This window comes from Camellia sinensis, chromosome 5 (assembly GCF_055761805.1).
Source record: "Camellia sinensis isolate YWXY chromosome 5, ASM5576180v1, whole genome shotgun sequence".
NCBI classification, from domain to species: Eukaryota; Viridiplantae; Streptophyta; class Magnoliopsida; order Ericales; family Theaceae; genus Camellia; species Camellia sinensis.
The window spans coordinates 132479851-132506067 of record NC_138965.1 but is presented as its reverse complement, the minus strand read 5'-3'; the positions used below and the strand labels follow the sequence as shown (position 1 = coordinate 132506067).

Genomic DNA, 26217 nt, shown 5'->3' with positions numbered 1-26217 from the left:
CAGTGTTGTATCCACTACCTTGTTTTCTAATGTAAATGAAATGATTTCATGAATTGTGATATAAACCTAACATTGTATGGTTTTTGGAAAGAGATAATAAAATGTTTTTGCACAAGCATTGCATATGCATTCACCTTATAGCTTTGTTAAGATTCATACACTATGATAAATTTTCTCTACTGGCTTTGGCTCATCTTATGTGGAAAACCATTTTTAGGTGCTGATGATATACCTCGGCCAAGGCCGTAGCTTGTGAGGACTTAAAGCCAAGAGCTTCTTTTGTTATTGTTGTAATTATTTTTGTACAAGCCAAGGGTTTTATTTGTATTGGGTTTCAAACTCACTTTTATTGTAACCAAGCATTAACTTGGAAAGTTGTGGCCATTAAGGTATTCATTTATCTATTTAACTCTTATTTCATATCTTTTACTTATGACACATGCTATAGATTTAGAGTTAGGGCTTATGAATGTGTGGGGACATAATTTTTGAATGACAACACGTGGCTGAGGTGTCACTAGAGTGCCAGCCGAGGTGCCACGTGTCCTGGTCATGACGCCGAGATCATCTCGGCTAGGCCGAGGTTATCTGCGAAGATACCGAAATCCGGGATAAGTGGATAAGAGACAAGAGTCCTAGAATGAGAGAGGACTTCAATTTGGGTAAGGATAAGACTCTTAGAGAGTTTATCCAAATCCTACTGGAAGTCCAAGATTAGCAGTAATCCTAAATCCATTGAAGTTAGGCTTCTATTGGGATTAGGTTTGTGTTGGCTATAAAAGAGAGGCACCCTTATGGGTCTATGGTATGTCTTTTATACTCTGTCTAGTGAGTTAAGCACTATTGGTTATCTTTGAGAAATATTTTATTGACTTGATCGTCGAAGTGCCCCCGGGTGGATGAACCACCGCGGGATTCTTATCTTTTTGTGATAGGTTGTTTGGGCTTAATCTATTCTGTCGGTGCTCTCCAGCTGAATTCTCCCTTTTGGTTGTGTGGTCGGAAATCAACACCTATAATTTGGCGCCGTCTATGGGAAAGAAAAGAGAATAGATGGCCAACGACGGATAAAAAGAGAAAGTTGGGGATGACACCCCTACTGAGAGTGGGAAACATATTGACCTTGACATCGAAGAAGACAACTGCAACGAAGAGACTCGTGATAAAAATCACAGAGAAAAGGACATTGGCCAAAAGGGCGACATGCCAAAGAAATCAGACCGGAGCGGGTATTATAACGAGGACGACCTCCAAGTATGGAAAGATAGATGCCTGCGGAGGGACGACGAGATGAAGGGAATAACGAACAAATTGGCGGACCTGCAAACAGTCGTCAATTTCATGATGCAGAACAATGTCATGCAGTCACTGTTCCCTTTACAAGATACGCCGATTCCAACGGCCAAGAAATATGCCCAAAAAGGGAGGGCAGAACACAGTTCCTGCAGTCCCTCAGCACGATAGGGCAAAGAGGCATTCTCACCGGCCTTCACGGGAGGTCGGGCATGAAGAATCAAAGAGGATTGGAGAATGATGCTTGGGAGTTGGAATTTACAAGCTAAGATCATGTTTAACACTTGTTGAAATTTTAAGAAAAATTTACAAGTTGAAGTTAAACCGATGACATGTTTAACACTTGTTGAAATTTTAAAAATTTATAAGTTGAAGTTAAATCGAGGTTATGTTTAACACTTGTTGAAATTTTAAAAATTTACAAGTTGAAGTTAAACCGAGATCATGTAACACTTGTTGAAATTTTAAGAAAAATTTACAAGTTGAAGTTAAACCGAAGCCATGTTTAACACTTGTTGAAATTTTAAAAATTTACAAGTTGAAGTTAAACCGAGGTCATGTTTAACACTTGTTGAAATTTTAAGAAAAATTTACAAGTTGAAGTTAAACCGAGGACATGTTTAACACTTGTTGAAATTTTAAAAATTTACAAGTTAAAGTTAAACCGAGGTCATGTTTAACACTTGTTGAAATTTTAAAAATTTACAAGTTAAAGTTAAACCGAGGTCATGTTTAACACTTGTTGAAATTTTAAGAAAAATTTACAAGCTGAAGTTAAACCGAGGTCATGATTAAAGGAAGGAATGATGTAGGTTCCATCACCTCAGGATGCGGAGGTAATAGAACCTAGGGGGCAGTTGTGGGGACATAATTTATGAATGACAACACGTGGCCGAGATGTCACCGAAGTGCCAGCCGAGGTGCCACATGTCCTGGTTATGACGCCGAGATGATCTTGGCTAGGCCGAGGTTATCTGTGAAGATACCAGAATCTGGGATAAGTAGATAAAGGACAAGAGTCGTTGAATGAGAGAGGATTTCAGTTTGGGTAAAGATAAGACTCTTAGAGAGTTTATCACAATCCTACTAGGAGTCCAAGATTAGCAGTAATCCTAAGTCCATTGAAGCTAGGCTTCTATTGGGATTATGTAGGTGTTGGCTATAAAAGAGAGGCACCCCCATGGGTCTAAGGTATGCTTTTTATGCTCTGTTTAGTGAGTTAAGCACTATTAGTTATCTTTGAGAGATATTTTGCTAACTTGATCGTCAGAGTGCCCCCGGGTGGACGAACCACCGCGGGATTCTTATCTTTTTGTGACAGGTTGTTCGGGCTTAATCTATTTTGCCGGTGTTCTCCAGCTGAGTGCTTGATTGGCAGTGTGGTCGGAAATCAACACCCACAATTTGGCGCCGTCTGTAGGAAAGCAAGGAGAATAGATGGCCAACGACGGACAGAAAGAGAGGGCTGGAGAATGATGCTTGGGAATTGGATTTTACAAGCTAAGATTAGTTTAACACTTGTTGAAATTTTAAAAATTTACAAGTTGAAGTTAAACCGAGGACATGTTTAACACTTGTTGAAATTTTAAAAATTTACAAGTTGAAGTTAAACCGAGGTCATATTTAACACTTGTTGAAATTTTAAAAAATTTACAAGTTGAAGTTCAACCGAAGACATGTTTAACACTTGTTGAAATTTTAAAAATTTACAAGTTGAAGTTAAACCGGGGCCATGATTAAAGGAAGGAATGATATAGGTTCCATCACCTCAGGATGCCGAGGTAATAGAACCTAGGGGGCAGTTGTAGGGACATAATTTTTGAATGACAACACGTGGCCGAGGTGTCACCGAAGTGCCAGCCGAGGTGCCACGTGTCCTGGTCATGACGCTGAGATCATCTCAGCTAGGCCGAGGTTATCTACGAAGATATCGGAATCCAGGATAAGCGGATAAGGGACAAGAGTCCTAGAATAAGAGAGGACTTCAGTTTGGGTAAAGATAAGACTCTTAGAGAGTTTATCCAAATCCTACTATGAGTCCAAGATTAGCAGTAATCCTAAATCCATTGAAGTTAGGCTTCTATTGGGATTAGGTTTGTGTTGGCTATAAAAGAGAGGCACCCTCATGGGTCTAAAGTATGTCTTTTATATTCTGTCTAGTGAGTTAAGTACTATTGGTTGTCCTTGAGAGATATTTTACTGACTTGATCGTTGGAGTGCCCCGGGTGGACGAACCACCGTGGGATTCTTATCTTTCTATGACAGGTTATTTGGGCTTAATCTATTCTGCCGGTGCTCTCTAGCTGAGTTCTCCCTTTTGATTGTGTGGTCAGAAATCAACACCCACAGTTATGGGGACTTAATTTTTGAATGACAACACGTGGCCGATGTGTCACCGAAATGCCAGCCGAGGTGCCACGTGTCCTGGTCATGACGCTGAGATGATCTCGGCTAGGCCGAGGTTATCTGCGAAGATACCAGAATCCGAGATACGCGGATAAGGGATAGAAGTCCTAGAATGAGAGAGGACTTCAGTTTGGGTAAAGATAAGACTCTTAGAGAGTTTATCTCAATCCTCCTAGGAGTCCAAGATTAGCAGTAATCCTAAGTCCATTGAAACTAGGCTTCTATTGGGACTAGGTTTGTGTTGGTTATAAAAGAAAGGCACCCTCATGGGTCTAAGGTATGCTTTTTATGCTCTGAATAGTGAGTTAAGCACTTTTACTATCTTTGAGAGATAACTGACTTGATCGTCGGAGTGCTCCCGGGTAGACGAACCATCGCCGGAATCTGTTCTTTTTGTGACAGGTCGTTCGGGCTTAATCTATTCTGCCAGTGTTCTCCAGCTGAGTGCTTGATTGGCAGTGAGGTCGGAAATTGACACACACAATTTGGCGCCGTCTGTGGGAACGAAAGGAGAATAGATGGCCAACAACGGACAGAAAGAGAAGGTTAGAGACGACACCCTTATTGAGAGTGCGAAACATATTGACCTTGACGTCGAAGAAGACAACTCCAACAAAGAGACTCGTGATAAGAATCACAGAGGAAAGGACGTCGGCCAGGAGGGCGGCATACCGAAGAAATCGTACCTGTAGACGCATCCCGCGAGGGGCCCTCGCTACAGTTCGGACTCTCGATTCTTGTGTCACGGTTCTTAATCTGAACCAAAGAGTCCAAATCCGGCAAATCGTTTTGAGAAAAACAGATTTTTGAAAAGAAGTGCCAAACATGGACTGCTTTGCCAGATACAGAGTCGCCACCTAAATATTTTTTATGGGGGAATTTAGGAAACCCTGACTCGGTGCCGAAGGCCACATGTCCGTCATCACCGGAGTTGTCTCGGCTCGGGAGCTTGGGTACGATCGGGGAAGGTCAGCTATGAGCACCCCCTTTTGCCCGGTCCGAAGATTGGCCTCTACTAACCATGATATCCGATTTTGAAAACGTTATGTGTTCTTATTCCGGTTATTTTAGCCTAGAATTACTATGTTATGCGCACAGCAAACAAGTATAGACTAGATTGCCTGATTTGGAAACAAGCATTGCATATCCGTTTGTTTTGAAAAGCGCTTCGGAATTTGCTACTCGCAAGTAGGCTAAAACACGGATTTCAACGAGTTTTTCCAACTCAAGCAATCCAACCTTCACCCGCAGGCATTCAAACAATTTATCACATAAGCATTTAGCCGCATGGCAAGCATACTGTCATGGCAACACTCACACGCATGCGGGATGCTAAAACATAAATACTTACATCGTACTCCGTGCCAAAACAATAAACTAGTTAGCAAACATGCATGTCCTAGTTCATGTTAAGAATGGCTAATGCATCGCATGCAAAAATGCAATCTAGACAGGCTCGGCTAACCTAGACATGGCATGTGAAAATGCACAACCAACATGTATTCAGTTTGGAATTTGAAATACAGATGTGGTTAGAATGATGCGCCGAGCCCGGTGCATGTAAAACAAATGGATGAATGCACGCATGCATTACATGAGGTATGCTAATTTAAACGTGCCCTAATCTACCATCATAAGCAGGTAAATAAAAGGGAAGAAAGACGTGAGGTTGGAAGACATACACACACTCACGCACACTTATTACAGATTTGCCCTCGCTCGAAGGGACCAAATAAATAATACAAATTAATTAACTACACAAGCTAATTAAATATTACAAATTTCTTAATCAGCTAACAAACTAATTAAGCTAGGAAAACAGATAAACCGCCCCGGGGGAAGAGCTCGATGCAATGCATGCTCGATCCTGCTCGGAAATACACCGCCATGCATAGGCTGCCTCTGTTTTCCTTCTTTTACTCCTCTGGAGGCTGCCAAAACCTCTGGATTGCTTCTCTGGATACTGGAAGACATCACCGGCTGAGTGGGATTACCATCGGCAGTGATATATAGCTACCGGCACAAAATGAATCCATCGGCAGGGAAATGATTGCCGGTCGGCACTAGAAATTGCCGGTCGGCAGAGTGTTCCTGTAGAATCTGCAATTGACAGCAACAGAGGGCAAGGCAAAGCATGGCAGCACAATTCAAGGCATATATGCACCAATCATGTCCCTTATCATGTTTGTGACTCAAAAGGACATGTGTCTCGATTCTCGGACCACCAATCACGCATTTCCATGCATGATGGCCCAAGGAGTCAAGTGTGCAACTTTCATGTCAAATGAAATGCAAACCATACAAACAAACCAAGGCCCAATTCCCATCACCAATTCAAGGAACAAGGCATGTATGCAAGATGCAATGCAACCTAGACATACAAGCTAAGGATGCAACATGGCATGGCAAGACATTTATGCAAGCATACAAGCAAACATGAGGCAATACCAACCAATGAAAAGGTGGTCTGAAACATGATTTGGGCAGCTCTAAATAGGCCCAAAACAGTAACCAAAGTGACCAAAACAAGGGACCAAAATACACATACACGCATGCACATGTTAAGGCCCAAATGCTTAAGCATCAAAGGGCTATTTCTAAGCACATTTGAATGAGGCAATCATGGACAAATAGCATGCAAGGTAAGCATTGTAAATCATGTTAGGATGATGTCAAACCAAGCAACAAGATAGGCTAAACATTAGCATGCAAATGGTCCAAGTACTTGAAGCAAGTCAAGGGGGGGTTGAACCATGGCTAAGCCAACCAAGCCTCACAAGGCTAAGAGGACTTAAAATAGGTTCAAGGCAGACCTAGACCACGCAAAGGGGACTCCCTAGATGGCATCTAAGTGGCTCAAATTCAAAGGCACACGCAATGGCCAAAACATGGAGCATACTACACAAGCTTTCAAAGCATTAAAGATGCGTCCAAGGCAAACGTATAGGCATGCAAATGGGACTGAAATGACATGGTAGATGGTTCCAAATCACCAAATCAATACAAAAATGTCATGCTATACATTCACACGCTTAAGGCCAACAAGCCGGAATGCAAAGGGGCTATACTAAGCATGCCAAATCCGACCCAAAAAACTATGGACAGACCTAAGACATGGCAAAATATGCACACAAGCTTCACAAAACTAGGCCTAAAACATGCTCTAACAAAGGCTAACAACCTAAGGCATATTAAGGCAATAACATGGCATTACATGGTAGGTATGCTAAGCATGCATGGTGTACCAAAACCAAGTAAAAACAGAGGCATATTATGACATAATAAGCACAAAAAACAACTAAGGCATGGTCAACATGAAGCTTAGCTAGGTGCTCCCTCAAGAGGCCAAAAATGGTCCATTTCAAGGACAACAAGGAGAGGGGGTGGCCCTCCCCTTTTGGAGACTTCAAGGCACCATCTCCACCACTGAAATCCCTCAAGATTTTAGTGGTGAAGAGGCCCAAACACCAAAGTCTCGAAACTTGCTCAAAATGGCTCAAAATAGGGCCTTTCAAGGCCTAAGAGGGGTCAAACACCTCCAAACCAAAAAACACTCTTAATAAACAATCAAGAGGACTAAAAAACAGAACTTTTTTATGTTATACACTAAGCACAAAAACAGTTCAAAGATAGGTCAAAATACAATGCAAAAATGGGGTAAAAAGGGGTAAGATTCTCACCCTTGAAGACCTCTTCAACAATGGTGCTCCAATAGCCCTCCTTGGCTTGAATCCAGCTCCAAAACACTAAAACCGGTCCCTTAGAACCTCAGTAACCAAAGGAAGGTGAAACACTAGGTGTTTGTGTGCAATAGTATAGACTAAAACACTTAGAACACTAAAGAGAGGGAAAGAGAGATAGGATATGTATCAAACCCTAACCCTAAAACCAGAGCTCTCCTCTGTCTTTTTATCTCTAAAAATGTCTCAAGTGTCTAACCCTAAAGCCAAGAGACAAGGCTTCTCTTTATAGAGGCTTTTGTCTTGTAAAGCTTACAAGACAAGCTTCTAAAGAGGGAGATCCCTCCATACACGTGTATGGAAGGGAGCCAAAAGTAAGACAGCTGTCTTAAAATATCTGCAAAAGCAGATGCACAGTAATCGGCCAGCCAAAAATGTCATTTTGACAAAAATGAGTGCCGACCGGCAACAAAAGGTGCTGACCGGCAAAATACATTGCCGATGGCAGCAAAAACCAGCCGGTGGTGTGTGGGGATGCCTCACAAAGCATTCCCTGCCCCTCCAAGGCAAAACACAAGTGTTTGGTGCAAAACCAGACACTAAACGGTTGAGTTCGGAGATCCTGAGGCAAGGCGCGTAGCCGAGACTTCCGGGAACTCCAAACGAACACAAACATGGATGATCACCGAGTGTTCAAACGGTGACGTCCAAGCCTTGAGGACGGTCAAAAATGGGGTGTCTACAAGACCAGAGCAGGTATTATAATAAGGACGACCTCTAGGTATGGAAAGATAGATGCCTGCGGAGGGACGACGAGATGAAGGGAATGGCGAACAAATTGGCGGACCTGCAAACGATCGTCAATTTCCTGATACAGAACAACGTCATGCAGCCACCATTCCCGCTACAAGATACGCCGATTCCAGCGGCCAAGAAAGGTGCCCAGAAAGGGGGGCAAAAAACAGTTCCTGCAGTCCCTCAGCATGGCGGGACCAAGGGACATTCTCACCGGCCTTCACGGGAGGTCGGGCATGGAGAATCCCAGAAGACACGATCTCAGCCTAAATGATTAGGTCCAGAGAAGAGAAGAGCTCAGCCTAAAGTGAGCAGATCCCATATTCCAGAAGACAAGATCTCGGTCTAGAGTCCAAGAAGAGAAAAGCTCAGCCTAAGTTAAAGACTTTTTATATAAGGTCCACAAAGGAGTAAGTGAAAGCCATGCAGAGGGATGGAGAATGATGCTTGGGAGTTCGAATTTTCAAGCCAAGATCGGTTTAACACTTGTTGAAATTTAAGAAAAATTTACAAGTTGAAGTTAAACTGAGATCATGTTTAATACTTGTTGAAATTTTTAAAGAAGAATTTACAAGTTGAAGTTAAACTGAGGTCATGTTCAACACTTGTTGAAATTTAAGAAAAATTTACAAGTTGAAGTTAAACCGAGGTCATGTTTAACACTTGTTGAAATTTTAAGAAAAATTTACAAGCTGAAGTTAAACCGAGATCATGATTAAAGGAAGGAACGATATAGGTTTCATCACCTCAAGATGCCGAGGTAATAGAACCTAAGGGACAGTTGTGGGGACATAATTTTTGAATGACAACACGTGGCCGATGTGTCATCGAAGTGCCAGCTGAGGTGCCACGTGTCCTGGTCATGACGCTGAGATGATCTCGGCTAGGCCGAGGTTATCTGCGAAGATACCGGAATCCAGGATAAGCGGATAAGGGATAAGAGTCCTAGAATAAGAGAGGACTTCAGTTTGGGTAAAGATAAGACTCTTAGAGAGTTTATCCCAATCTTCCTGAGAGTCCAAGATTAGCAGTAATCCTAAGTCCATTGAAGTTAGGCTTCTATTGGGACTAGGTTTGTGTTGGTTATAAAAGAGAAGCACCCTCATGGGTCTAAGGTATGTTTTTTATGTTCTGAATAGTGAGTTAAGCACTTTTACTATCTTTGAGAGATAACTGACCTGATCGTCGGAGTGCCCCCGGGTGGACGAACCACCGCCGGAATCTCTTCTTTTTGCAACAGGTCGTTCGGGCTTAATCTATTCTGCCAGTGTTCTCCAGTTGAGTGCTTGATAGGCAGTGTGGTCGGAAATTGACACACACAAGTGTTAAACTAATCTCGGTTTAACTTCAACTTTTAAATTTTTAAAATTTCAACAAATGTTAAACATGTCCTCGATTTAACTTCAACTTGTAAATTTTTTAAAATTTCAACAAGTGTTAAACATGACCTCGGTTTAACTTCAACTTGTAATTTTTTAAAATTTCAACAAGTGTTAAACTAATCTCGGTTTAACTTCAACTTGTAAATTTTCAAAATTTCAACAAGTATTAAACATGTCCTCAGTTTAACTTCAACTTGTAAATTTTTAAAATTTCAAAAAGTGTTAAACTAATCTTAGCTCGTAAAATCCAATTCTCAAGCATCATTATCCAGTCCTCTCTTTTTGTCCGTCGTTAGCCATCTATTCTTCTTGCTTTCCTACAGACGGCGCCAAAAACTGGTTGTTGATTTTCGACCACACTGCCAATCAAGCACTCAGTTGGAGAACACCGACAGAATAGATTAAGCCCGAACAACTTGTCACAGAAAGATAAGAATCCCGCGGTGATTCGTCCACCCAGGGGCACTCCGACGATCAAGTCAGTAAAATATCTCTCAAAGATAACTAATAGTGCTTAACTCACTAGACAGAGCATAAAAAGCATACCTTAGACCCATGGGGGTGCCTCTCTTTTATAGCCAACACTTACATAATCCCAATAGAAGCCTAGTTTCAATGGACTTAGGATTACTGCTAATCTTGGACTCCTAGTAGAATTTGGATAAACTCTCTAAGGCCATGTTTGTTTGGGCGGACTGGATTAGCATTCCCATGACTAATAATCCTAGGACTACGAATCCGTTGGATTATGTATCCTATCTTAACTAATAGTCAAGTTTAAAATAATTAGTCCGTACTTTAATTGTTTAACCAAATATCGGATTAATAATTTTATTGGACTATTAGTCCAATCCCAAGCTCATGCCCACCCAAACAAACATGGCCTAAGAGTCTTATCTTTACCCAAACTGAAGTCCTCTCTCATTCTAGGACTCTTATCCCTTATTCGCTTATCCCGGATTCCGATATCTTCGTAGATAACCTCGGCCTAGCCGAGATGATCTCGGCGTCATGACCAGGACACGTGGCACCTCGGCTGGCACTTCGGTGACACCTCGGCCACGTGTTGTCATTCAAAACTTATGTCCCCACAGAATGTATAATTGCATGTGCCATCTTTTGTATAACGAAAATCATATGAATGGAAGGATATTATATTCAAAACTATGTTGTTATTTAATGAATATCGTGAGATGGTTTTTTTGTTATATTTTGGGGGCGTTACACGCCTCAATGTATATTTGTTAAAAGAGAGATATGAAAATGATTCAATTTACCCATGCATTTTTATTAAGAAATTAGAATCCGGGTTTGCAATCGTTGCAGTATATGTTGATGATTTGAATTTTATAGGAACTCCAGAAGAGTTTACAAAAACTGTAGAATATTTAAAAAAGGAATTTGAAATGAAAGATTTTGGCAAAATAAAATTTTGTCTAGGCCTACAGATCGAACACTTGCCAAATGAGTTTCTTGTACATCAATCAACATATACATAAATGGTCTTGAAGAACTTTTATATGGATAAAGCTTATCCCTTGAGTACTCCTATGATTGTTTGATCACTTGATGTAAAAACAAATCATTTTCGACCTTGAGAAGATAATGAAAAACTCTTTGGTCCTGAAGTACCATATCTTAGGGCAATTAGTGTTTTTATGTATCTTGCAAATTGTACTAGACTTGATATTGCATTTGTTGTCAATTTATTAGCAAGATATAGTTTTGTAGCAACTCGAAAACATTGGAAGAAATGAAGCAAATATTACGTTATCTTCGTGGAACAACTGATATGGGATTATTTTATTCAAATGAATCAAAGCCGCAGCTAGTTGGGTATGCAGATGCTAGATATCTCTCTGATCCATATAAAGCCAAATCACAAACATGATATGTTTTTGTCTATGGAAATACTGTTATATCTTGGTGATCAGTAAAACAAACATTGACTGTTACTTCTTCAAATCACTCAGAGATACTTGCAATTCATGAAGCTAGTCAAGAATGTATTTGGCTTAAATCCATAATCCATCATATTCAAGAAAGATGCGGATTACTTTTAACAAAAGATAATCCAACCATAATATATAAAGATAATGCTATGTGTATCACACAGATCAAACGAGGCTATAAACACATTTGACCAAAATTCTTTTACACACATAAGCTCCAAAAGAATGGTGATATTGATGTTCAACAAATACGCTCAAGTGATAATCTGGCTGGTCCATTTACTAAAGCACTACTGACTGCAACATTTAAGAAACTGGTGCATAATATTGGGATGCGTCAATGTAAAGATCTATTATGTAGTTTTGATGTGGAGTCATCTTTTTAAGTAGATTTACAAATTGTACTATTTTTTCTTCGTCTAAGGTTTTTTCTTTCTAAGTTTTTCTTAGCAAGGTTTTGATAAGGCAATCTAAAAAATCACATACAAGAATATTGTACTATTTTTCCATCGCCAAAGGTTTTTTCTCACTAGGTTTTCCGTAATAAGGTTTTAACGAGACATAATAAGGTTTTAACGAGACATATTCTTAGTATATAGTTATCCATGGAGTATTGTAAATGTATGGATAACTATACCTTCAGAGTTAAGTTAGCAGAATGTGTACAGTTATAGAAGCTGCCGCACTAATTGATATTAACCAACCAATCATGTATAAGTTGATTGCCTATATAAGCACATCAATGCATATTACGTATGTTATCCATCAGAAAATAAAAAGAAGGGAAAAAAAGAATTTTTCTTTAACACTTTACTTTCTTAGTATTCTCATTTGGTTCCTTATTTCCTTTTATTTTATTATACCTTTTGTATATATATATATATATATAACAATGTGCATATTATGGTAGTAATTATAAACTAATGAATAAGTTTTTTGATTTTTCAAATGTGTGTGTGCTTTGATGCCAACGATGAGATTGCTAAGATTTGTTCCATGGCATCAAGCATATCTTGTCACTAGACAAGTCATCAGAAAACAATAATGTATCCAACTTCTAATTGATTATCCAATTAGTGGTCCAAATTAACCATCTCAATAACTATTATTCATTTCTATTCTAATCATTGGCTGGATACAATACAAACACCAAGTTGAGTTCAGTATCAGAAATACAAATCAATAAAATAAAAAAGAGTTTTAAATTAATAAAATAAAGAGTTTTTGTTGCGCTCCTTTTTGTGTGATTTAATTTTTTTCCCTAAAAATTGAGTTATTTTATAATTAAAAAAAATGTTTTTCAAAAAAATAATTCATCAAATAATTTTTTTTTTTTAATATTTGGTTAAAAATTGTTCCTCCATTCATGTTGGATGAAGTGATTTGATGAAAAATAATAAAAAATAATGATAAATTTTTTTTTTTTTGAACACATTTAACTTTCTTATTCATCTACATCTAAATATAATAAAAATTTATTTTCTTCAAATATTTGGTTAATAATTATTATTTTTCTCTACTTTTGTAATTCAAATGGTGTGTTAAGGGACATGTTAGGTCATCTTCAATGTTGCATCTAATCTTTCATCTAGTGGCAGGGTCAGGAAATTAAATTAGAAGGGGCACTTCTTGATTACAATTTTAATTTTTTTTTCCATAACCAACAATAAGAAGATAATAATAATTTTTGAAATAATATTAAGTACAAAAACTTAAATAAATTATTACAAAAGTATCTCACATAAAATTTTATAATTAATTTCGAGTAAAATCGAAAAGAAAGTATTGCGTGTAACTAGTGTATCATGGACAATGTAAAAACAGTCATATATTTAAATCTTAAAATAAATTATATAATGAAAAGATAAATCAAATTTTTACAAAATTTGAGTAAAAATTTCATATAATAGTGATATCACGTCATTATTGACATATGATATCACCAACCAATAGTAAAACAACATATGAAGGGTGAATCCCACATACAAATATAACTAACACTCTTAGAAATTTTTACATATATATAATGAGATTAAAACTCCGCCGGGATTGTTAACAACTCTGTCGGTCCCAAGCCCGGGTTAAGGAGGAGGGTTGTGTGTTAGGTAGCCGACAGTCAACACGTAAAAAAACCGCTCGAATCCCTTATGAAAATGAATCCTACTTTGAATCGTTTAAATGTTAGGTCGTTCCCTTCAAGTGACGCGTTGCGCCTGCCTCTAGGTGTTTCGAAAAGTGAGCAAGGGGCGCCGCATCGATGCCTGGGTGCGGTGAAAAATGGGCAAAGGTTTCCGCATTTTTTTGGACGAGCGCGGGTAAAGAAGCTAGTCCAAGACTATAGGTTTAGGGTAGCCACTTGAAACATAGGAACCTTAACTAGTAGAATGATGGAATTGGTAGATGTTATGATTAGGAAGAGAGTTAGTATAGCTTGCATACAAGAAACTAAGTGAACGGAAGAAAAAGCTAGGGAAATTGAGGATATTGGTTTTAAACTTTATTATAGTGGTAAGGATAGACGCAGGAATGGGGTAGGAATCATAATTGCCAAGGGTCTTGTGGAAAGTGTAATGGCGGTCACTAGGAAAGGAGATAGGATTATCCTAGTTAAACTAGTTATTGGAGGGAATATAGTGAACATTATTAGCACTTACGCCCCTCAAGTAGGGTTAAATGATCAGACTAAGAGGGATTTTTGGGAGCAAATGGATGAGATCTTACAGGAGATACCCGTAAGAGAGAACCTGGTTATAGGTGGAGATTTTAATGGCCATGTGGGCATAGATAAACTAGGTTATGAAAGGGTGCATGGTGGATACGGTTTTGGTGACAGAAATGAGGCTGGAGAGAGAATCTTAGATTTTGCGTTGGCTTCTGACCTGGTGGTGGCCAATACTATGTATAAGAAGAGGGATGAGCATTTGATAACCTTAAGAGTGGATTAGTTAAGAGCCAAATAGATTACTTCTTATTGAGAAAAGTGGACTGCCTAAAATGCAATGATTGTAAGGTGATTCCTGGAGAGAGTCTGGTCTCTCAACATAGGATTTTGGTACTAGATTTATGTTTTAGAGGGCAATACCAAGCTAGGAAGGATGGTGGGCGTCGTAGGACGAGATGGTGGGACTTAAAAGGGGATAAATTAGAAATATTTAAGAATCGAATGGATAAGGAAGGTACTTGGGACTTAGAAGGTGATGCTAACACTATGTGAAATTCGATGGCCAATTGTATGAGGAGAATCTCAAGGAAAGTGCTTGGAGAATCAAAAGGAATGGGACCCAGCTCTAGGGAAACTTTGTGGTGGAGGGAAGAGGTTCAAGCGGTAGTTAAGGCAAAAAAAGAGTGCTTTAAAAAGTGGCAGAATGATAGAACTAAAGAAAACCTTAAGAGCTATAGATTGGCTAATAAGGAGGTCAAGAAAGTAGTGAAAGAGACTAAGTTGAAAGCTTATGATGACCTATACACTAGACTAGATAGTAAGGAGGGAGAGAAAATGGTATACAAACTTGCTAAGATACGGGAGAGAAAAACAAGAGATTTTAATCAAGTAAAATGCATCAAGAGTGAGGATTCTAAGGTATTGGTGAAGGATGATGAGATTAAGGAAAGATGGAAGAATTATTTTGAGAAATTGTTAAATGAGGAACATGGAAGTACGACAATAGGGGAAGAAATAACCAGTAATACGATAAACCAAGACTATAGGTTCTATCGCAGGATTAGGAACTTTGAAGTAGAGATTGCACTTAAGAAGATGAAATCAAATAAGGCTTTAGGACCCGATGATATCCCTATTGAAGCTTAGAAGTGTTTGGGTAAAAAGGGAGTTGCTTGGTTGACTAGGTTGTTTAGTAAAATTTTGTTGACTAGGAACATGCCAGATGAGTGGAGGAAGAGTATTTTAGTGCCAATCTATAAGAATAAAGGTGATGTCCAGAATTGTAACAACTATAGAGGAATCAAGCTAATGTGTCATATAATGAAAGTGTGGGAGAGGGTGATGGAACGCCGATTGCGAGACATAACAGAGGTGTTAGAGAATCAATTTGGGTTTATGCCTGGTAGGTCAACAATGGAAACGATCTATCTTTTGAGGAGAGTAACAGAAAATTATAAAGAAAAGAAAAGAAAAGAGACATTCATATGGTGTTTATCGACCTTGAGAAAGCATATGACAGAGTGCCCCGAGATATAATATGGTGGGTGTTAGAGAAGAAATGGGTGACAAAAGGCTACATTGACGTGATTAGGGACATGTATGAAGGGGTGGTGACCACTATTAGATCGCCAGCTGGAGAGACAAATGAATTTCCTATCACTGTAGGGTTACACCAAGAATCTACCTTAAGTCCTTATCTTTTTGCTTTAGTTATGGACGAGTTGACAATAAATATTCAGGATGACGTGCTATGGTGTATGCTTTTTGCAGACGATATTGTATTAGTGGATGAGACTAGAGAAGGAGTTAACACAAAGTTGGAGATTTGGAGAAAAGCTCTTAAATCTAAAGGATTCCGGATAAGCAAAACTAAGACAGAGTACATGGAGTGTAAATTTAGTAACAGTAACAATGAAAGCAGAGGAGAAGTGAAGATTGAGAACCAAGAACTGCCTAAGAGTGAACATTTTCGTTATTTAGGGTCGATTATCACAACAGCGGGAGAGATTGATGCAGATGTGGCCCATAGGATTAAGACGGGATGGTGTAAGTGGAGAAGTGCGTCTGGGGTATTGTGCGATAAACGAATACCCACTAGACTAAAAGGTAAGTTTTATAGAACGGCTATTAGACCAGCTATGTTGTATGGGACGGAGTGTTAGGCAACCAAGAAACAACATGTAGATAAGATGAATGTGGCTGAGATGAGGATGCTAAGGTGGATGTGTGGTAAGACTAAACAAGACAGGATTAGGAATGAGTATATTCGGGAATGGGTAGGAGTAGCACCGATAGAAGATAAGTTGAGAGAGAATCGTTTGAGATGGTTTGGTCGTATTCAATGGAGAGCAACAGAGGCAGTAGTGAAAAGATGTGATGTTGTAACGGTAGATGGAAATGTTAGGGGACGGGGTAGGCCTAGATTAACGTTGACTAGCGTTATAAATAGATATATGAATCTACTTAATTTGACTAATGAAATGGCCTTTGATAGGGTCGCGTAGAGAAGAAGGATTCATGTAGCCGACCCCATTTGATGGGACTTAAGGCTTGGCTTGGTTTATATAATGAGATTAATTATATTTACATATCAATAATGATGGATATTACCTTTATATTGAAATTTTTCATAAAATTTTCATACATAAAAATATAATTTGTTGTAGTCACTTCATTTTCAATAAAAACAATCACTTTTGCTTTCATAAATTAAAAAATGCCCTTAACATTTTATTCTAAATATTATTTTTGTTTAAAATTTTATTTATATACATATGTAAAAAAAAAAAAAAATCAAAAATTCAAGGGGAACACGTGACCCCCCCTAAGCCCCATGTGGCTTTACCACTGCTTTCATCAAATTTAAATTTGATGAAAAATACTAATTTTTTCAGTTTATATCCAACTCATATCAAATGAAGGGAGAATCAAAAATTTCATCAAATGAAGGAAAGTTTATCAAAATTTTGTAGGTAGCCGTTGTTTACTAAGAGGCCAAATGACTAGGATGATGTCCTCTCGGACAACCTGTTTATCAATCGATTGAAGGGAAATAAGTTTTACAATTTTTATTGAATTCACACTGGTCAGTCGACCTCCAAGACATCTCTCGGAGTACCGAGTTTGTAAAAAAATCTGACGAAAATTTTAGTTTTAATATTGAAATAGACGGTATCAAATCAAAATTTTCATTAAACTTTTACTCAAATTTAATGAAACTTTTGATTCAACATCAAAGATGATCTTAATAAGCTCAAAATAATTATTCAAGTTGCCCTAAAACCTTTATTTTCGAAAATTAAAAAATCGCATAAATTACATTCACTTTCTTTAAAATTTCAAAAAATTACAATTAATCTCACATTTTTTACATAATTACACTGGTCAAGGCTTAATTCACATAACATGTAGGTCTTTTTTTTTTTATATCAGTAATTCTATTGTTATATGAATGAAAAAATAATTTTGTTATTTTATTTTTATATTAAAATATATATCTAATTTTATTTATTTAATAATTTATTCACCATCTATATTAATTTTGATCGTTTTAACATTAATAAAAGAACTTTGGGTGTTGATTGTGTTTTTCTCAATCCACTTGAGATGAAATACACTCTCATAAATTTATTTAAAATATGAATTATTTATTGTAGTTTAAAAAATTAAATATATTCCCTTATGAAAAATTTTTATTTAATAAAATTAATTGAAAAAATAAAAATTTTAACTACTTACCTAAATTATTAATTAAAATAAAATTTTAATATTGTTAAAAATTAATAATTGATTTAATAATTTATTAATAAAAAAAATAATTTATTATGAAATTAAAAATTACAGAGAAAATAAAAGGGAAAAGAAAGAAGGTAAATGATATGATGCCAAATTTCCCCTGTTTTCTCAGCAACCAAACACGCAATTTTGCCGGCCCCCGTGCTCCTGGCGCCATTTTCTGCCACTCAACCCTTGCCAGTCCTCGCCTCTGCTAAGGTTTGAAGGTGAAAGAGACACTCGAAAAGACTATAATGCAGCCAACAAACTCTATGAACCCAATGACTCATCCAATGATTCCAATGAACCGCCCAATTCAATTCACACACACCATGCCTCAGCCCTGGTTTCCGATACTACCTTCAGCTCCGCCATTGTCGACCGCTTTTTGGCAGAACACAAATGTGCTTGATAGCCTTCAAGATCTACGCAACACAATCGATCTCGCAAAAGCTATGTGAGTTGCTTAATTTGTTCAGATTTTAATGATGATTGTTAGATTGAAATTATTGCAATGGAATACGAAGCTACATACTCTTAAATCGCTGGTGAAAGTTATGTGGTTTAGTATATTGGTGTTTGAAATTTCAATCAAAGCTATTTGCAGAGGTGGATTCAGGGTTTTGTTCCTAATTGACAATTGAATGAAGTTGAATATGAAAATTTAAATATTTATTGATAAGATGTGATTTTAATTTACAATGATAATTGATAGATTGAAATTGTTGCAGTGGAAGTTGGTGAAAGTTATATGGTCTAGTATATTAGTGTTCAAAATTTCAATCAAAACTATTTGCAGGGGTGAATTTCGGATTTTTTTTTCCTAATTGACAATCAAACGAAAGGAATATGAAAAGTTCGATTTTTATTGATATACAAATTGACTTTACAAATGATCTTACGAAAATTATGCATGATGGTCTTGTTTGAATTGTTGGTCTTCGTCATTTTTTAAGGTTTATCATTCTTTCTACCCCAAAAGTTCAAGTGAGGATAGATTCTTGTGTTCTAGAATTATTCCCCTTTGGCATTTCTAGTATTTTCCAAAAGATGAATGCAACTGAGAGTTAGGGAGAGAGTGATAACTGAAATTTACTCCAAATAGACGAGCGTGAGAGAGATCGAAAGATATAAAGAGATGGGAAAAAGTTTAAAACAGGTAGACCAATCCTGAAGGGCACACGCAATGTTAAAACAAACATAACCTGATAACCAAAGCGATGGGGACCCATTAGGGATAGAAACACATTCAATCCAGGCAAATTATTGCCCTTCATTTACTTCATGTAGGCTTAGTTTGGTTTGGTAAACAAAATTATATCTACAGTAGTTTTTCAAAAGCTGCATGGGGGCAATTGCCCCCACAAGGCACAATGTAAATCCACACCTAACTATTTGGATTGGGATATGAAGTTGTACCCTGTATGTATTTGTTAGTAAAAAGGTTTAGAACATTAGTTTTGACATGAATTATAAATTCTTAATAGGAAAAAGGAGCTAGAGGGATTGATCAGGATCAAAGATGGTAAAGGGTCTGCGGTGGATGTAGATACTGGATCGACGGAGACTTCATTACTTAGCCTCCCTAGGTTTCTTGATAATAATAAAATTGATTTGTTATCGCAGGAGTCATGTCCATTGCAAGCTGCAAATGCTATAATATCAAAGTTAGGAGCTCAACTTAAGCCATTTGGAGTTGCCACGAATGAAACAAGTCCGTGGGAGGAAAAGTCTGCAGCAGTAAGATTAGCTAATAAAATGCAGAAGTCCAAACAAAACAAAAATTGGAGGAAAAGAAAGAGGAGGCGTATTGCAGAAATGCTTGCGAAGGTGGTTACATCTTCAATCTACACTTGTTCCCCTTCTCTATTTTATTGACTAAGCTTGGAAGATGATAATTTTGATTGCATTTATATATCTTTGAATGATGTCTAGGAACATGAGCAATTTGACAAAGCTGATCAAGAAGCTGACGAGTGGAGGGCTAGAGAGATTGCAAATGTTATTGCAAAACGGAAGGTAATAAGCTTACTATATGTTGAATCTTTGCATGCATGCAACAATATTTGGATATTGTTAGTGGTTCCTTGAGTACAATATGAGTTAGTGACACACAAGCGAGTAGATACTTAAATTTGACTACATAGATATTTCTTGAAACAATGTCTTCAGCACTTTGCCTGGATTTTCTTTCGGAAGGGTGAAATTGAGTTGGATATTGCACCCAGGAGTACATGTGAGTGTTTAACCAGCTATTTATTAACTTTATGAGATTCACTTTATAGTACTGATGGGGGAGGATAAAAGTGGCACCCACTGAATTTGTTTGGAATACATAGAACTCTGCTAAATGGGCCAACAAAAGCAGGGTGGTTTTGTTAACTCTACAGAGATCAGAGAAGATGGCCAGAAACGATGGAATGAAGCTAACAAATTGAACATTGGTTCATGCTTTTTGACACACACACACACAACAAAAAAAAAATTTGCCGTGTCATCGTTATGAACTCAATACATTATTTTGTTGTTTTTGCATTTATAAACTTGCACTTCATGATGTGTACCCTACTATATCTCAAGCTTAGTATTAGGAAACTTCTATTGGTGCCTCGCTCCTCGCTCCCACCACCACCCCCACTCCCACTCTCACTCCCTCTTCCTCCCCCAACTTTAAACTCTTCTATAGGGCCCTTGCTCCCCCGTTCTTGCTCCTACTCCCGCTTTGTGCAACTATGTTCTCAAGTTTACGAGGAGCAAAAATTAAAGAATGTAACAAGATTTAAGGTTTTCTGTTTTGGATATCATCACCCACCGGCATTTGTTCTCTCAAGGTCATGTTTCTGCAGTTATTTTTTGATTGTTTGTAATTAGGATTATATTCTCATTATTTAGGTCTAAACATTGGAGCACTGAAATGTATATATAAACCTTTGTCCATCAGGTTGATATAGTAATGGAAGCTAACATTTTAGGCATGTGTGTATGCAGGTAGAAAAGATGAAGGAAATTGCAAAACTGAAAGCAAAAGAAGAGAAAAAGATATTAGAATCTGAGGTGAGAATTACAAGAATGCACTTCAGAATTCATTCATAGTAGTAGCAACTGTTAATATGTTTCTAGCATCCCATGATTAGTATATGAGTTTCTAGTAAATACATATGAGTGTTGCTGAAAGCTTGAGATGGTCTGATATCCATGTAAAACATCTTAAAATACATTTTTGTTTTCAACAAACATGCTTCATTGCAATTGTTGGAATCACCTATACAGATCACTCTCTGTATCTTGTTCTATGTGGGACCGTGTCTTTTTTCTTCAATTTTTGCTATCATGTTGTGCCAGTTATGATTTATACCTCTTTGCCTTTCTCCAATCCTTGTGGTAACTTCAACTTGAACTAGGTACTTTCTTACTTGCAGTCATTGGCCTGTGCCGCAGGTGGTTTGTTATACATCCCATTTCATTGCTTTGGCCACTTCATTAATTGTCAGTCAACTTTGTAAATGCTGTCAATCAATTGGTGGACAATTTGTTTGTATACTAATCTGCCCAAATGAGATTTTTGTTGATTTTTTTTGCTTCTATTTATTACATTCTTTTGTAGTAGTTTAGCACCTATTTTGTACTTTTCCTCATTCTAGAACTTGTGTGTTTGGGGTTATACCATTTTTCTGGCATGTGTTGCCTCTGTAAGTTCTGCAGGACTTCTCTTATCTACTGCTATAGGATTAGTAATTTGTTAGGCAATCTCTTGCTTTATTTTGGTTGATTTATTGCTATTGTTTGTTATTTTTCCATTTTGGTTAATCCAGTTTTAACCAAGATTATGACTCTCAGCTTGAACTTGTGTTGATTGTGGAGAAATTGCAAGAATTGCGGTCTATCAGGATCCAAAAATTGAAAAAACAAGGTGTGCATTTCCATGCATTTTGTCACTATGATTAATTGTATATGTTTTATGTAAATTTTATGCTTCAAATGCCTTCATGTTAACTCACTTTTTATATTGTCAACTCACTTTTTGTCTCTTTTCCCTTCCCTTTTCCTTTCCTCCATATATTCCTACTCAAATTCATGATCCAATCACAACCTTAAACAAGTATGTAATGTTAAAGGTAACAAATGGTAATTAGGGTTAGTTGTGCTTCCCTGTAGAATGGTCTACTGATAGATTTTTGTTTTCGTTATTCTTAGAGACTTGGGGGTTTTCATGTTAATTTATTTTTGGTTTCAAGTGTTGAACAATGTTCTTTGCTTTGTCTTTCACTTCGCTTTACACTGGGGTAGTTAAATATGGTGCCCGTGTACACAAGAAATCAAACTTCAATAATGTGCCAGTTAAATCCATTGGTCCTCTCTTTACTTTAAATCACATATTTTCTGTAATCATGCAGGCCATTTTCTCCCAGAGGAGGATGATAAGTTCCTTGAAAAAGTTCAAGCTGCAGTTGAGGAAGAGGGGCGCCAAGAGATGGCTGCAGCTGACACCGATGCTGCTAAGGAGGCAATTGCAACTGCAGAGGACTTTAGAAAAATTATTCAGGCCCGCGAACCTGACTTAAAAGTTGCAAGTGGTAATAATGGTCAAAATGAGGATAGTCAAGACCAGACAACTCAGAGTGAAAACATAAGAGGCTCAAGTGCAGTCACTGGTGAAGAATCTAGAAAGCTAGGATCAGAAGGACAAAGTCATGTTAGGGCATATGATTCTGTGGCTGGTTTACCAATTGAGTTTTATCACTATTATCATGGCAGCAATACCGACATGGGAACACTTATAGAGGTAATTTTAGCTGGTATTTTTAAGTTCTTAGAGGCTATACTAACATAATTAGGTAATGTTCGGAGGCTAGATGTCTTCTATTAGGGAAATATATTTGTTTAATTGATAACTTGACCAACTTTGTGATTAGATAGCCTGTGTGGTATCTGTTGTACTTGCGGCTGTTTCTTGTTCTCATAGTTCTAGTTGTCCATGCTTGGGTGCATGTATGTGCACAAGCACTGTATTAAATTAGTTAACATGAACTTGCCTTGTTTTTTCAATTTCATTATTGTTTACTCAGTCCTTGAGTCATAACTAGTTGAACTAAAAAGATTTCATTGTGGATGCAGGTTAGAAGAACATGGGATCAATATATAAGACCAGGGGGAAGGTGAGATTGCCAAGTAGTTTCGTTTGTAAAATGCTCATTTTCTCATAGGTTTTCTATTTGTGGTGTCCGTTATATCAAATAATGAGATCAGTATATATTATAGTGAACATGAAGCAGATGTATGTAGTCTTACCCCTGCATGCAGAGAGGTTGTTTCCTTGATTTGAACCCATGACACTCATCACGTCACAATGGAACAACCTTGAAAGTACTATTATCAGAGCAAAAAAGAACTTCCATTCCACCACTTTTGCCATCATGGAAAACATGTCCATGTCCATTGGTTGAAAGACAATATTGTGAATTTAAAATATAAATGAAAAATAAATATTGTGAATTTAAAATATAAATGAAAAATAACATACTTATTGTCCAAGCCCCAGTTGTTATATTCTTTCACCGAGAACAACTCCAAAAAAATCAGTGCATAGACACAGATTACAATGCCCAAGTAAGGTCTGAACCCAACTAATGGTTAATTGATTTAGGGAATGCATTCATGAGTAGATACATCACTTTTATTTCTCTATTGTCCCATTTTTCAATTTAGTCTACAGCAAGGTCAGGAGAATCTTGCCTTTTGCCAACAGCACAAGCCACGAGGTATTGTCACCCAGTAGGTTATTCAAAATATATCACAGGACTCAAGTTTGATAGAGTATACTACCATTTTATATATTTCCTGGACAGTTCTTTGTGAAAAAAATGGCAATTTTGGTATTTCCTGGACAGTCCATGACAAATTGCAATTACTTGAGGAGACACGATTTACTAAAATTTGCCCTTGTCCTTGTGTACAACATAATGGTATTGCTTATAGTCTATAGATATCAAGCATTGTTGATCTCACTCACTATTTTTAATGCTGCATTAATTCATTTATTGTTCTCATTGGGATCAGATTATAACTTTTATGAACTAGCCCAACTTTTTCTAATGCCATGCTTTGGTGCAGACGAATACCAGGGCACTGGGTTCGACCACCACCTCCAGCAGATGACATATGGGCATCCTACCTGGTGCAGCCTGAATGACTCTGTCTGAATTGCTAAGTTTGTGGCCGATGTTGTATTAGGGTATCTGGTATGTATTTTATGATATCATCCCTTGACTTTAAAGGTTTAAAGGTCTTTTGTTGGTTTGGTAAGCATAGTTTGTGTTGGACACACATACTAACATGCTTTCCTTCCTGGAATAGCAGATAACTCAACCTCTAATTATCTATCTCTTAATTTCTTTTTCTCCTTTTCATCCCTTACACAAGGTGGAAATAGCAAACTTTATTGTTGCATTTGGATTAGTAAATTTTTAATGAATGGATCTGGAGGAGTAGCACTAAATGAAAATGAATATATTCATGAAATACTAACATGAGTAGTAGCACTAGTTGAAGGTAGGTTGAGAGAGAACGTGCAAGATGGTTTTGTCATGCACAACAGAGACTTGTAAATGCAACAATAAGGAAGAGTGACACAATCACCGTAAATAGAAATGCTAAGAGAAGGAGAAGACTTAAATTAACATTGGACGTGATAGTAAAAAATTATATGAATTTATTTAATTTGGTTGAGCATATAGTTTTTAACAGAGTGGAATGATGAAAAATGATTCATATAGTGGACTCCATTTGATTGTGGCACAAAGCTTTAGTTTAGTTTGGTAAAATTTGAGTTAGTGATACTCAAACATCATAACATAACAGTTATAGCCATTGTCATTATATAGATTTTCTTTTCATACGAAAATGGTAGATACACAGAATTAAGACGCAAAAAGCCCACAGTAAGTGATTGTGTGGCTGAGATTTATTTACATGTGGCCCACATTACACTTAGGATGAATGGGGCAGCATAATGTGGAATTGAATGCAACACATGTCTACAATAGAAAGTCACATTGTCCATGATCAGCTTGCTCAAATGGAGCAACTTCAAAGACCAATTTGGTTCTAGCCTTCTAGGAGATGACTTTCACAATAACATAGCCAATAGAGGGATGGGGCCATGGGCTCGCATTGAGGTGTGCTAGGAACACAGAAACAATCATAGACATGAGACAAAGGGTGGGACCCACATGTTTCACGCCTGTCTATCATTGTTTCTGTATTCCAAGTTCTGTGTTCTTAAAAGTTTTTTGCTCGCATTTGTCAAACTGTTAATCACCCTTTGCTTGCTAGTTGTGACACTGCTAAATTACTTCCAACTGTCGGATCTTTAACAGTTAGCTGGCATGGCGGAGATTGGGATTTCTGAATCATTTAAAGTTAAGCAGGCCGTATTGCTCTCAGCAACCGAGGCTGCAGAGATGATTCTCAGAGTTCATGAAACAATCACTTGTGCCTCAGAAGAGAGAGAATGGAATGTGAAAACGACACCTAGCAATTGGCTTGCCTAAATGCATTAGGTAATGGCGTAAAATCATGAGGCCTGATCGCCTGCAGATGGAAAGTTCGCCTTCAATGATGTTATCAGAATATTTGAAACCCTCTATGGTTGTCCTAGCAAAATGCTTCAGACCCCCACTGGGGGTCGACCCCCACTGAGGTGTAGCTCCATGATTGGGTAAAAAAAAAAATTGTTTTTTTTTTTTTTCAGCCAGTGGGGGCGCGCCACGTCACTGGGGGTCTGCAGCACTTCTCGGTTGTCCTAGGCCTTTAATGGGTGTCTTGCTTTTGTTGTTCTATTTCAAAGTTCTGGGGTTTCAAATTAAAGATCAAAAGGAATAGAATTGAGCCTTTTTTATTTATAAGATTTTTAAACTCCTTATATTATTGAAAATTATATTTATGTAACATTTGGTATATAACGTCTTTATACATTTTATTAAAATTAATTTGAAGAAAATTGTTGAATTTCTAAGCATGCTTGTAAATTTTTTTGGAATGATTTTATAGTTATAATTAATTTTGAGTAGTATCAATGTATTTTATAGTTTAAAATAGTAGAATTGAACAGGAATTTAACCAGTTTGGTTTAGTTTGGTTGAGTTTTGTAATTTGTTTTCTAAAATATTTTAAAATTTTAGTTTGATAAAAATGAAAAAACCTCATTACTTTCATATAATTTTTTTTAGACTAATTTTTTTAATTTAAAATTTAAAAATTTTATTATTCTTTTT

At 37.3% G+C, this 26217-nt stretch overlaps 1 protein-coding gene across 1 annotated transcript; it reads left to right on the top strand.

Moving 5' to 3' along the window:
- The first annotated feature begins 18049 nt into the window (after positions 1–18049).
- On the top strand, positions 18050–25958 carry LOC114302532 (U11/U12 small nuclear ribonucleoprotein 59 kDa protein). Its single transcript, XM_028247567.2, has 9 exons — positions 18050–18401; positions 19432–19774; positions 19880–19963; positions 20933–20998; positions 21782–21854; positions 22339–22727; positions 23060–23100; positions 24056–24183; positions 25321–25958. The coding sequence occupies exons 1-8, from the start codon at positions 18199–18201 to the stop codon at positions 24132–24134; spliced, it is 1278 nt and encodes a 425-aa protein (XP_028103368.2). The 5' UTR covers positions 18050–18198; the 3' UTR covers positions 24135–24183; positions 25321–25958.
- Positions 25959–26217: the final 259 nt, after the last annotated feature.

What these genes read in the sequence shown, in the direction of transcription:
- LOC114302532 (XM_028247567.2), top strand. Translation starts at nt 18,199, where the DNA reads ATGCAGCCAACAAACTCTATGAACCCAATGACTCATCCAATGATTCCA. An exon ending in ATCGATCTCGCAAAAGCTAT is followed by an intron (nt 18,402 to 19,431) that starts GTGAGTTGCTTA and finishes AATTCTTAATAG; the next exon opens with GAAAAAGGAGCTAGAGGGAT. An exon ending in AAAAGATATTAGAATCTGAG is followed by an intron (nt 20,999 to 21,781) that starts GTGAGAATTACA and finishes TATGACTCTCAG; the next exon opens with CTTGAACTTGTGTTGATTGT.